The sequence below is a fragment of the Tasmannia lanceolata genome, unplaced genomic scaffold (assembly GCF_043159265.1).
Source record: "Tasmannia lanceolata isolate RefF3 unplaced genomic scaffold, GAP_Taslan_0.1 ptg000007l, whole genome shotgun sequence".
Classification (NCBI taxonomy): domain Eukaryota; kingdom Viridiplantae; phylum Streptophyta; class Magnoliopsida; order Canellales; family Winteraceae; genus Tasmannia; species Tasmannia lanceolata.
In genome coordinates this window covers 26690316-26704713 of record NW_027518684.1, presented here as the reverse complement: position 1 = coordinate 26704713, position 14398 = coordinate 26690316, and the positions used below count along the sequence as shown (strand labels likewise).

Genomic DNA, 14398 nt, shown 5'->3' with positions numbered 1-14398 from the left:
CTCAATTCATCCAACTCTGCCCATAAAAACCGTCGCTCTACTCACTGAATTGGCTCATACACCCGTGTAGGCCCAAATAGATCGGTCATCTTGACTACAATGAACAAAGAGAACCTTCCCCTGAAACTATCAACAATGTCTAATACTACAGTATCTCATGTTATTAGAACTCCTCCAGCTGAAGTCTTTGGGGATGGGAATCCAGAGGAGGCTACTGGAAAGAAAAATCAAAAGAAAGCGGAAATGAGCTGCACGGGAAGGACCCCCAAACCCTTCCCATTCAACGAAACTGTTTTGAAACCTGGGAAGGGTGGATCTCCCTCACAGGCCCCACCGCCCGTGTGAAGTCCTCGGTTAAGAGGACGGTAAAGCCATTGGGAGTTCCAGTTCCCGCTCCTAATGAAGCTAGGGTTTTGGAATATTAGGGGATTGGGGGAAGAGAGGAAAATTCAGGCGGTGAAGGACTTAGTCTATCAACGAAAGCTAGATTTGGTGGCAGTTGTTGAATCCAAGATAACGAGGGTAACGGATAACATCATCAATAAAATATGGGGAAGAAACCATCAGTAATGGGTTGCAAAAGAAGCGGTGGGATCGGCAGGAGGGATTATCGTAATCTGGAAAGAAGGAAAATTCCTTAGGGAAGAAGTACAAATGGGGAGATTCTCGATCTCAGTAGTCTTCACCTCATCTGACTGGGATAAAAATGGATGCTCACGGTTATCTATGGACCGTTCAGGGCTCGTGAGAGACGTGAATTGTGGCTTGATTTAATAAGTATTCGAGCTGGCTGGCTGGGGGCGTGGATTATTGGTGGTGACTTCAATACGATTTGCTTCCCTTCTGAAAAGAACTCATACACCAGAATTACAACTAGTATGAGAAAATTTTCAAATTTCATTTTGGATCATGAATTGATAGATCTACCATTAAATGGAGCAAGGTTCACGTGGCCTAACAACCAGGATCGGTTGATAATGAGCAGAATTGACCGGATACTTATAACCCGAGAATGGGAAGAGTACTTTCCCCTAATCTCTCAGAAGGCCTTCCCTAGAGTTCTGTTGGACCACAACCCAATTGTGCAGGAAATTTCTAATTTCTCCGGGGGATCGCGACCTTTCATATTTGATCTGGATCTCTTGGAGGTCCAAGGTTTCGGTGACAAAGTCAAACAATGGTGGGAGGAAATTGAAATTAATGGATGGAAGGGGTATGTTTTATGTCAAAAATTGAAGGTGTTAAAATTAATATAAAAAAAATGGCAAATATTATTGGATGAGGAGGTCAGGCGAAGGATGAAATCTCTGCCACCTTAGTATTTCTTAAAGGAAAAGAGGCCGATGGCCCACTTTCAGTTGATGAAAAACTGGAACGACAAACTCTTGGAGGAAAATGAGGAAATTTGTGAAGAGAAGAAATCATGTGGAGGCAAAAATCTTGAGCCCTTTGGCTCAAAAAATGAGATATGAATTCGAAATTCTTTCACCGAGTTGCAAACTCAAGACGGAGAATCAATTCTATCAATTGTCTGAGAGATGGGGATTCAGTGATTGAGGAACCAAATCTGATCAAAGGAAAAATCGTGGAATTCTACTCAGCACTCTACTCAAAGTCAACTGAATGGCGGCTGAAGTTGGCAGGAATACAATTCAGGAATATTACCCTTGGTCAAAGAATTTTGTTGGATCGCAATTTTACTGAGATAAAGCAGGTCCCGATGGCTTTTTCCAAAAGTTTTGAGGCATTTTAAAGGAAGACATCATGGCTTTCTTCCATGAATTTCAAGAGAGGGGAATCATCAGTGAAGCAACAAAAGTCACCTTCATTGCGTTAATTCCAAAAAAGGAAGGGGTAATTGGGATCAAGGACTTTCGTCCAATTAGCCTAATGCATAGCATCCCTAAGATCGTATCTAAGCTGGTGGCTCGAAGGGTGAAAAGTATTATGGGGGGTGTTATATCCCAATTTCAGGGAGCTTTCGTTGATTCAAGGCAAATTCTGGATGGGGTGCTCAATGGCAATGAAATTACCGACTCTGTTAAGAGAAGTGGAAGTTCCGGTTTAGTGCTTAAAATAGATATCAAGAAAGCCTATGACCATATTGATTGGGAGGTTCTTGATTTTATACAAGAACAGATGGGTTTTGGCTCAAAGTGGAGGATCTAGACCAGGTCGCTCATATCCTTTAATAATTGTTATTATTAATGGTTATGTGGAGGGATTTTTCAAGGGCTCAAGGGGCATCCGACAGAGGTACCCTTTAGCCCCTTACCTATTCACAATGGTGGTGGAAGCTCTCAGCCAAATGTTGACGAAGATGAATAGCTCGCTCGGGTCTGATCCATGGGTTGCAAGCCGGCCCCAATGGTGACGAAATAACGCACCTTCAATTCGCTGCCGACACACTCGTCTTCTTGCAAAGAAACTCCCAGGCTGTCCCTAACATCATAAAGATCTTTAAATGGTTTGAGGTTACTTCTGGCCTTAAAATCAATTTCAGCAAAAGCATGCTTTTGGGCATCAACATGGACCAACGGGTAGTTCAAAACCTTGCGCAAGTTGTTGGTTGCCTCGCCAGAACTTTTCCGGTTAACTTACTTGGGATTACCTTTAGGCTTTGGAATCCCATCGGCTGCTCAATGGGACCCTGTGTTGGAGAGAGTAGAAGGGAAATTAGCCATTTGGAAGAAAAATATACATATCTCTTGGGGGAAGAATTACCCTAATAAAAGCGGCGCTCTCAAACATGCCGGTCTACTTTATGTCTCTCTTCAAAATACTAGTGAAGGTAGCGTTGACAATTGAAAGATTGCAGGAACTTCCTGTGGGATGGAAATGGTCAAACGAAGAAGATAAGACACTAAATCAATTGGGAGAGGGTCACCATGTCAAAGAGGGATGGAGGTTTGGAGACTGGGAAATTAAGATTGTAAAATAAATCTTTGTTTGGCAAGTGGCTATGGAGATATGGTTTGGAAAAAATGGCCCTTTGGCATCGGGTAGTTGGATCCAAATATGGATCGGGATGGGGGGATTGGAATATCAAAAAACCGCCGGCCGGGAAGGACTAAGGAGCCTGGAAGTCTATCTGCTCGGCTAAGGAAGATTTTGAACAAGAAATACATTACAAAGTTGGCAAAGGCACGGAGGTAAGATTCTTGCTAGATCTTTGGTGCGGCAAAACACTACTGAGTGTGGAATTCCCACAGTTATTCAGAATTGCAACAAGGCCAGAAGCTACAGTGTCAGATTATCTGGTAAGAGAAGGGCAGAGGGGCAGAGGTTTACGGGACATACATTTACGTAGGGATCTTAAAGAGCTGGAAATACAAGATCTTCAAAGGCTTCTTACTCTAATGGAGTCGACATACTGTTCAATTTCTAAGGAAGATGAGAGGGTATCGATTCCGGGACCCAATGGAAAATTCACAGCAAAATCCTTCTCTACGATCTTAAATGATGGCCAGCCAACAGCGACTAGGCGCATATGGAAATCTTTGGCACCCCCAAGAGTGGTGGCCTTTGGATGGACGTTGGTACACATGAAAATGAACACTTGTGACCGCCTGAAGAAAAGACATTTCAGTCTGGCAAACGTGTGTCCTCTGCCAGAAAAATGAGGAAACATTGCATCACCTTATGCTGCATTGCCCATATTCATATCATTTGTGGTTAAGGGCGGTTGGAGCTTTTGGAATGTCTTGGGTATGTCCTCGCTCAATTAGTTCTCTTGTTCTTAGCTGGCAAAGTGGACCTTTCAGTGAAATAGGTAGGGCATTATGGTCGACCTTCCCCTATGCTATAACCTGGAATATCTGGAAATAACGAAATAGACGAATTTTTGAGGAGAAAAGCAAAACATATGGGCGCCTTGCAACGGATATCAAGGTGGAAATAGTCTCATGGGCTAAGGGTAAGAAACGAATCCCTTATGGGATGGGAGATCTCACAAGGAATTGGTGGTTAATTATAGGGACAGAGCAATCAGAACCAAACCCAAACCAAAATGGGTGGCACCGCCAAATGTGTGGTTGAAACTCAATTTTGACGACTGCTCTCTTGGCAATCCAGGAAGGGCGAGTATTGGGGGAATTACTAGAAACAATATAGAATCTACAGTTATGACTTTCTCCGGACCGGCTGGAATTTGCGATGCAAACAAAGCTGAAATCAGGGCACTTCTCTTCGGTTTGAGGTCGGCATACGAGGACAATCAGCGTCCATTAATTGCTGAGGGAGATTCCACAAACGCAGTAGCGTGGGCTTTTGGATCTTCAAAGGGACCTTGGAAATTGCAGGAACTGATAGCGGAAGTATTGGACTTGATAAGACTCCTGGATCCTTGGATTGAGCATCGTAGGAGATCGGCAAATGAGGCGGCCGACAACCTAGCAAAGGCTGGAGCCCAAAGGGAAGAAATATTGGTCGTATCTTTTTTGTAAATCCTACTGGGACCTAAGGACTATGATCCTATTTTTAATCACGGTGGGACACCTTGTCCCAACCATATTATAATAAATTGTCAATTTTCAAAAAAAAAAAAAAAACTCCTCCAGCTGACCCAACTATTAGAACTCTTCCCCCAGATTCCAAACTTTGCATTTGGGATTGTTTGTAGGACTGTAGATATAAGGGTGTCCCTCTCATCTGGTTGTATGCTTGAATCCCTGGTTAGACTTTAGATTAGCTGAAGGAAGTTCATCCGCTTTTGATTAGCGCCATAGCCTCTCGGCTGAATGACCTGCCCCTGCATTTGAATGCGGGACGCGGACTTTTTGGTTTGGGAGGTTCTGGTCGGCTACCAATCAGATATTGTTGCTTCTCCAGCAAGCTATCATGTGTTTGAAGTTAACCAGTTTACATCCGTACCACCTCCCAGTGACCTAGCCTTCTACCTCTTCTCTCATTGGCAGCCTTCTCAAATCGTTTGGATCGCCGACTTCGAGCAACTTCCCATATCCTCACTTGTTCCACTTTCGTTGCCTGCTTCTATTCCTCTCAGCAAGTCTCTGCAAGTGGTCTTCCTCACTAAATCTTCTTCCATCGACTGTTAGTAGCATGGTCACTAGCCTACACCGCAAGCCTCCATAACTATTTAACAAAGATGAACATCTTTTCGACTTTGAATGTTTCATTTACTCTCCGAGGGACCATGAAACTAAACTTCAATTTTTATAACCAATTCTCACTATGTACAACTCTCCATGATCACTCTTCTTCCCTAGTACCTTAAGAATATCAGAAGTTTGGCTTTATAAGTACGAGGGTGCTAATAAGGGATGTTTCTTTAATCTAAAAGTACATGGATGGTTTATGATAGATGTTTTCACTACTTTATTTTCAATATTTATAAGTTCAGTGTTTAAAGTCCTTTTCCTCATTGTGGATGTTCTAACATGCAATTTTTTTTTCTTTTAATAGCATTCCGTTCATTAGTCATACAAATTCTTTTTTTTTTTTAGCTAAAATCAATACATAAGACATATGTTGGGGGTTCCACGCAAAAGCAAAAAGATCCCACATCGGTAAAGACAAATGGATGTGGATGGGTTATAAGGGAATGGGCACCCTCCCCTTAACAGCTAGCTTTTGAGGATGGGTTCTACCCGGGTCCCGACAACATATACTATGAAGGTAGGTTTTGACTGTCCTCACTCTCACAGCAACCTCAAATCTATGAAATTTTAGTTCCACTGTAGCACAAGCAAGCTACTTTAGATTGTTGACATACAATTTACTTAAGATTGTAGCACACCAAGCAGCCTAACATCGAAATTATCATACAAAATAAGTACGAAATTTCCCAACATCAAATTATCGTACAAAATAAGTAGGATATTTCTCAACATATTAGTCAATCATGACATCATTGTCCACAAAATATAGGAACCAAAAAAAAAACTAGTAATTAAAGGATTTTTAAAAAAATCATGTCAACAAAAGATACAGCAATTGGATCAAGGAATCAGCAAATGCAAGTGCATGAGTTTTAATGTCCTTTCATAAATCCTTGAAATTAACTGGGGTTTTTCAAGATCATGTATAAAATCTCAATGGCATAATAACCATCTCAAAAGAAAGAAGGTACAGAACAAACAAGTGACAGATTTCCTTAACAAGAAGTAATTGGTACAAAATATTGTATCTAAGTTTAACCTTCTCTTGCAGAGAATCTTGAAGAGCATGATCCAAGGTATCATCTCCTGAGCCATCTTGCTGAGGAATATATCCACCAGGAATAAAATTTGGAGGGTAATCATCTCGTTTACGTTTGCCAGAAGCTAACATGAAAAAATCCTGAACAAAATGGCCACAATGAGGGATATTGAACCTAATGATGAGAAGTTCTTATTATATTTTATTCATAATATGAAATTTCAAGAATTATTTTACAGTTGATAGAAGAGGTCAGATATCACCAAAGCATAACATCTCCTTAACAGGGAACACATATGCTAATCATTTGAAAAAATTTCCAAAATTTAAAGAACAATATTTTCTGCTAAGTCGGTTCTGAATGATGCTATCATTCGCTATGTAAGGGCAGCCTAAAAGAGACGCATTTGATCCTTCTGACTTGTACTTTATATGGACCTTTTTTCCTTTTGATAGATAGGTAATAGAGATTGAATCCTAAAATCAATTGAAGAGCAAATTTAGAGTAAGCTATTTTCGGCTAAAAGACACCACATAACAATGCATAGTCCCATGAATAAAACATTCAGCTTAGTATAAAGGCAACTGAGAGAGAATTAATATGAAGAAACACCTAAACATTTGACCTAATTGATCGAATGTATAGGAACCAATTTTATTTATTTATTTGGTTTCGATAGGCAATCATGCAGTCTGATCTCAATGTTATACCTTTGATGCCATCACAACTTGTGGAAGGACTCAACTACTATAATGATAAATGTTGATTTTAGGCAATCATGCAGTCTGATCTTAATGTTATACCCTTGATGACAATCACAACTTGTGGAAGGACTCAACTACTATAATGATAAATGTTGATTTTGGCTTTCTCCGTTCATATTGGCATTGCCTACTCAAATTAGATGTGAGGAAGCTTCTTACCTGCTATGTCACAAATATCATTCTAGGGAATTTCTCAGCAAGGGAAAATTTCAGGATATATTATTATTTTTAGGTTTATATCGGGAAAAGACGATAAGAATAAAATTATTTAAAAATATATAAATATATAAAATTTAAGAAAATATATAAATTAAAAATATTGTAAAAAATGGGATAATATCATGATATTTTCTGATAAAAATTAAAATATTACTAGATTTTTAAAATCTAGGGATTGTTCGGGATTTTTTCGCTTTATTAAAATGTCGAGATAAAAACGCAATATATTGAAAATATCGGAGATATTTGTGACGTAGCTTACCAGTCCTCTATTTGTCCACAGATTCAAGGTAATCTAGAAGCGGAAGGCAATTCTAAGAATTCTTTTACATGGCCTATGATCAAAAGTAGGGGCCGGGCCCATGGAAGCTTGGAAGATCATTTAATGAGATTGCTCACTTATGTAAGCAAAGGGATTTTTCTTTTAGACATCTATTTAGGGAAGCTAATAATGTTGCCAACTCCTTGGCCCAAGGAAGGGGTTATCAGGGATGTTTTAGTTGAGGGGCAATCTCTGCTCCTGAAACAAGAGATCAAAGTAAGATTGAGAGTTACAAATACCTTTGATAGAAGAGAAAGGGTGATAGATTAAGGCATCACAAAAAGGTCTACCTAAGACATCGCACCATTAGGGTTATCGAGGCATCACACCAAGACGAAGGGGTTTTTGAATCCAAGGTTGCAAAGGCAAAGGGGTCATTTAATAAATCATATCAAAAGTGCAATGGCCCTAAAGACTTACAAACGCACACACACTCAACTCAACAACTTCTAGAGTCTTCCTTCCCATGACTTAAAAGACTAGCAGGCAGACCCTCTTATAAATAAAAACCTAATTCTTGAAACTTCACCAAAATAAACAATAATAATATCTGACTGAATAGTGACATGAACAACATCATGTAAATAGGGACGCATGAATAGTGACTTGAATAATGAAGTCTACATGACCCTAACTAAAATAAACTACTAACTCATCCCAAATAGTTTGAAATTGAAAAACCCTAATATGACAAATATATACCCACAAAAACACAAGACAAGTGTAACCCTACAAATAACGAAAAATCTTAATGAATGCCTGATGGGATTAGGATTAACATGCTAGAACTATAAGGCAATTATCCATGTACGAGTAGAGAACAAATATAATTTACATTAAACAAGATATTTATGGCAACAACTTAATCTAGTAGATAATCTGATCGTTGAGCACATCTTCTATTTCTTTTTCTTCTTCTTCCTTTTTTTTTTGAATGGTACATCTTCTATTTCTTCTTTAAGCCTCCCGAATTGTGGTAGAAGGAAAGCTTGCTCATCGCTCTCTGTAGCATTATCAAAATAGTCTTTTTTTCTTTTTGACTATATAGTAGGAATACAGAGGTTGCTCTTCCAATTCTGGATAGAAAATTTTTGTAACACTAGTCTTCCCACTGTTAGGTGATTTCAAATGCTTTGGCCACTCATAAGACCTTCTTACAGACTAGTCCACATACAGTACTCCCACCAACTACCTAGTCCCTTTGAAAACCTCTGAACACTGCTGCCCTATCTAGCATTATCAAATCCATCGTTTTATATTTAATTATCAGGGTATCCTCGTTGAAGATTGGCTACCCCTACAAGAGAGCATTCACTTACAGAATGTTGCTATTCCAATAGGACAGGAATAGTCTTGATAATTTCAACCATTACATTTCTATATACCACACAATTCCAGCAGATAAAAGGTTACCATACAAGCTTCCAGCAAGTTGAGTTTAATGGTATTAGGGGGTGGAGGAGACCATTTAGGTTCCAATATAGATATAGGAACTTTTTTCACCACCAAGAATGTCCTTAACAAAAACAAAACATTAGCCATTGGCAATGAATTAGGCTGCATGATACTTTTCCTTGATGACCACCAAAGACATGCATTTGCGGCACTATATTCACAGATCAAGTGTTTCAAGAAATAACATTTATTGCACACTGGGAAAGCATCGCCTTAAGATATATTCGACTCGCCCTAAATTATTTACAAAGATTAAATTTATTCTTTCGAGTTTTCATGACAGAAACTCTAAAAGCTATCAAGTCTGTGGATTCACTGTTTTAAAAAAAATACGGGATGAAGGAATCAGCAGTTGGGGCCTGAATGGAGGATAAGAGCGGGGACATAGAAGTCTGGAAAGAGCAATATACCACTAGAGAAAGTGAATGCCGGGGCCAATCAAGCTACTAGCTAATGAGCGATTATCAAATGTGGTGATTGAAGGAGACTCCCTCAATGTTATTCAGCGGCTCAATGGGTCTGTTTCCCATCCTGGGAGATTTGACGATCTTTTCAACGAAATGCTAGATTGGATGGGATCCTCATCATTCCTATTTAGGCACATTCGTTGGTCTGCTAATTCGATGGCAGATGCCATGGGTAGAGATGGTGTTACTTTGGAGCTATGATTCAGCCGACACTTCGAATTTATTGTTGACACACATGTCTCGTGTCCACACGTGTCGACACTCCATTAGACACTTTTAAATGTACTACTAGAAGTGTCAGTAACTTTTGTAACTTTATATGTATGTACGTGTATGAGTGTGTTACTGTTTCTTGATTTTTAGGGGTTGCCATTTCAGATACCTTGATCTATCTCGAAACTTGGCACACGAATCCGTGTCCACAAATCATGATTATATGTACTTTCAATTTTAACCATGTCCCCATTTCTAAATTTTGGGAGTTTGCCGTGTCCGACACTCCGTGTCCGTGTCTACAAATCATAGCTTTGGAGGATTTTGCCTTTCGTGATTCCCTTCCTCCTTAAAGCTCTAATTATTTTTTTAAAAGGATAAAAAGTGACAGGGGTGCAACACGAGGACTTCCCTGGAGGTCACCCATCCTAGTACTACTCTCGCCCAAGCACGCTTAACTTCGGAGTTCTGATGGGATCCAGTGCATTTGTGCTGGTATGATCGCACCCTTAAAGCTCTGATTATTGCAGTCTCTTGTATTACTCATCATTTCTTTTTCTTTCTTTGTGCTAGCTTTCTGTATTTTGACCATCTCGGTCTTTCTGTAATGAAATTGGCTACCACTCAAGTATACAGGAGTTAATGAAAAAGCTAGTTTTGTAATATAGCATATTTACGATCACTCAATAACCATAATCTAGACTATATAAGAGAAACAGGGAAAAAAAAGATCGAGACTACAGAGAATCACTTGCTAGGCAATTTTGCAGAAAGCCATTTCAGGGCTCCCATTTTCAGGAGAGAACCACCACATAGAAGCAGATTCTCTTATTAATCTAATTCATCATCTGAGGTGTTTGTTCCAAGGTTGCCATAGCGGGAAGCGAAAGCAGGACGCAGGAAGCAGGAAGCGGGCAGCGAAAGCAGGAAGCGGGAAGCGAAGGCTCTCAGGAAGGTGGGAAGCGGGAAGCAGGAAGGGTAAGAGAATTTTTTTAATAGTTAAATATTTTTAAAAAATAAAAAAAATACTAAAATAATATAAGAAATAATTATATGAACCAAATATTTAAAAAATATTTTTTATTAAAAGATCCAACATTTACTTAAAGGAAAAACACTATCAACTGAAATGCCTGTGTTGACCAGTGCGTTGACCAATGCCTGACAAGATGAAAAATTTTAGAAACCAAATTATGAGTTTTTTTTTACCGGACTTTTGAGATTTAATAATGTCTGGACATGATAGAATTTATGAATTTTTTAAATTGGAAAAATACCGCATCGTTTGGAAGTTAAGATTTGACCCGACCGACTTTTTTTGAATTGTGTACTAGAACTGGAAAGTTGACTTTTTATCCTTTTAGATTTGGGTCGTGAAAATATTTTTAATAGATTCAAATGGGGGTTATTCCCTTATTTACATGTAAATCGTAAGTACTTAAATGACTTTACATGTAAATACTAATAAGAGGAAGAGAAGAGGACTAGCAAGAGAAGAGGAGGGTAGATAGGAAACACGCAAAAGAGTGGGATATGCGTTTCCCATATAGTGGGAATCGAGTTTCCTATAGAGTAGGAATCGCGTTTCCCACGTTTCCGAAACGAGATTCCCAAAAATCGGGGAATCGAGAAGATTCCCTTTTCCGAATCGATTTTCAAGGAATCGAGATTCCCCAATCTGAGTAGAGATTCCTGCTTCCTTGGTCTGTTCTAAAAAAGCGATCCACAAAAGGACTATGTAAAATTGCCTAGAAAGTACCATATATACTGTGAAATTATGTCGTGTGCACATACATGCATGTAATGGGCATACAAAAAAGTGCTGCCCTTGATATTTGATCCATCAGCAGCCTCCTATAAAGTCGGCTGTTGTTGGATCAAGTATCAAGGGTGGCACCTTGATTACGAGTGGTGTGCCTAGACACCATATTAAAACACTATAAATACATACATACAAATACATATATACATATACATATATATGGTATTGTTGGACTCGAAATTTTACAACAAGGGCAAAATAGTAAATCCCTTATTAAAATGAGAAGAGAGAGAAAAAGGGTGGTTACGCATCACCCTATCCCTAAAGTAAAAATGGATAGATATAAAAAGTTAAATCCCTAAATTTTAGGAAATAAAAATGACTCACAAAAAAAGAAGTGAGTCGCCCACTTCTCAAAAAATAGAGTTACGTAACTCCCCACAAAAGGGGAAGTGATCGTGGAATCTTGGATAAGGGATGAGGTGGCACCCACAACGGCTCCAAAAAGAGAAAGTGGAAATCGTGAAATTAAAGATAAGGGATGAGTTGGTAGTAACCAACTAGTCTAAGTAATCTCTATAAATAGAAGAAATGTCACTTTGAGAAAGGATCATGAGATGGATCCAATCTTGACGAGAAAAAAACTACGCAAAGAGGATCGGGATCCATTCCTGGAGAGAAAAAGCTACGCGGATCGAATCTTTGCGAAAGAAAAGCGACGTAAAGAAAAGAAGAAGGCGAAGAAAGAAAGGTGAGAAGAGGTTGATGGCTAACAGTATTTTCCTTTTGTTTCTCTTTGCAGGCTTCTCCCAAAAGGTTCCAGAAAGGAGACCAGGAAGAAGACCTTTCTCCTTCGGGAGAAAGAAGAAAATCCCTTTAGAGAATTTCTCTCTAATGGTCCCTTTAGGATCTCTTTCCAGAGACTCCCTAAAGGGAGAAAACCTTTCTCTTCTAAGAGAAAGATGATAAAGACGGCGGTTCCCCCAGAAGAAATAAGACATTTCTCCTACGGGAGAAAGAAGAAAATCCCTTTAGAATCTCTTTTCAGAGATTCTCTAAAGATCCCTTTAAGATCTCTTCTTAGAGACTCCCTAAAGGGAGAATACCTTCCTCTTTCAGGAGAAAGATGATAAAGACGGCATTTTCCCCCCAAAAGATAAAGGCGGCGGTTCCCCAAAAAGAAAGAAGACCTTTCTCTTTCAGGAGAAAGAAGAAAATCTCTTTAGAATCTCTTTACAGAGACTCTCTAAAGGTCCCTTTAGGATCTCTTCCCAGAGACTCCCTAAAGGGAGAAGACCTTTCTCCTCCATGAGAAGGATGATAAAGATGATGGCTTCCCAAAGGAAAGATGAAGAAAGTTTGGAGAATTAAAGAAAGTTACCAAGACAAAGAAATTCCACCAGAAAGGATCTGTTAACAAAAATCAGATCTTTCTAGCGGATAATTAACAAAAGTTATATTTAGATAGGGAACCTCTTGATGAATAATCAGAGGTATTTTTTTTCTTCAAGAAATGTAATTAATGGCCAAATAAAGCCGGAAGTGTACGATCCCTACCAAAATTAATAAAAACCTCCTCTTGCAAGAGGGAAATTTGATCCCAATTTATTTTATGTGTGATTCTTTTTCATGCCTGTGAAATTTGTTGCGAACGGGTATTTGCTAGAGACATCCCAGAAGGCATTTCACGAACCGGCTATTGCATGACAGAGCAGCCACATCAGATGAATTAAATGAATAGGACAAAATTTGAGCCTATGTGGCTGCTCTGTCATGCAACAGCCGGCCAGCGAAATGCCTTCTGCGATGGTCCTTAGAAAACCTCTCTCTCTCTCTCTCTCTCTCTCTCTCTCTCTCTCTCTCTCTCTCTCTCTCTCTCTCTCAGAGATAGAGAGATGTATGAGTGTAGACCCACACGTGTGTGTGGGTGGGTGCCTGTGTAAAGTACAAGTATGAGATGGCAACAACAGAAGGATGCCAGATGAGGTAATAATAACACTAGGAATTATTACTATACAAATGAATTAGAAGGTAGTGAAAGGGCCAACAAATAAAATCACCTTCATCGGTGGCTGAGATATTCCCCCTCCTCCCTGCTCCTCCTCCCTTGCTTCCTCATATGCTAAAATACCAAGGGCAATTTATTTAAACACAAAAAGTATTTGCAAGTACATCTATTTAAACTGTATTTGATGAAGGCAGAATACATGCAACTATAATCATGTAAAATGTATCATTAAACGACTCACCAACATTGACATCAACTCCAACAGGTCTTTGAATCATCCAAGGAGTTGGTGGATGCTGCAATCAAAAAAAAAAAAAAGTTGCTTTCAAGTGCACAATAAATCCATTCCACAAGTTTTATTTTACCAGATTACAATGGCTGACCACACATCTCCAAAAAGTGGATAAACACCAAAAGAATATCACAATTTTTAATGCACTAGTTCCCCGTATGAATCCTTCGAAATTACACCCTAAACCCTATAATGACAAGCAATTCAGTATTTAAAAGAATGATAGATAACAAACATCCAATCCACCTACCATATAAGAAGCAGGCCTTCCAGTCTTCGCTTCTCCAGCAGTCCCTGTGTCTGGTATCATGCCATATTCACTGGGAGTGGGACCAGAAGGGAAGTATTGATACACTACAGGATCCACAGGCAGAGGCGTCTGTATGGGTGTTTGTAAAGGTGTCTGAGAAGCATAAGAGGCAATGTATCAAGACATTGAACCACAACACAACAGATAAAAACAGAATGAATCAACGACAACTAGGTTGGCACCTCAAACTGAAGTGAAATGCTCCTTTCTGTGTTGACATTTACATAAATAGGCATGATTTATTACTTATACAGATGGAATATCTGACGCACTTGAGTCGTGAAAAGTGAAAACTGGGAGAGCCTCAGAGGTGTAATAGCACTGATAGAGAAAAAGGGAGTGGTTCATTGAGTCCAACATCTCGGCAACATAAAGATAAAAATGGCATATTTAACGCTTTGACTTATTTCAACAGGAGAGGTGATT

At 39.2% G+C, this 14398-nt stretch overlaps 1 protein-coding gene and 1 non-coding gene across 3 annotated transcripts in view; both read right to left on the bottom strand.

The window, feature by feature from the left end:
* Positions 1 to 14398, bottom strand: part of LOC143881189 (uncharacterized) — a 28616-nt gene that overhangs the window by 10422 nt on the left and 3796 nt on the right. Inside the window, exons 3-6 of one of the 2 annotated variants that reach the window (XM_077384171.1) lie at positions 13913 to 14065; positions 13612 to 13666; positions 13423 to 13484; positions 6160 to 6300 (exon numbers count right to left, since the gene is read on the bottom strand). In XM_077384171.1, coding sequence (XP_077240286.1) covers positions 6160 to 6300; positions 13423 to 13484; positions 13612 to 13666; positions 13913 to 14065 — 411 coding nt within the window. The remainder of the gene's footprint in view (positions 1 to 6159; positions 6301 to 13422; positions 13485 to 13611; positions 13667 to 13912; positions 14066 to 14398) is intronic. The other variant, XM_077384172.1, reaches the window with a different exon arrangement.
* On the bottom strand, positions 9991 to 10109 carry LOC143882360 (5S ribosomal RNA). Its single transcript, XR_013252203.1, has one exon. It is a non-coding gene; the product is annotated as a 5S ribosomal RNA (ribosomal RNA).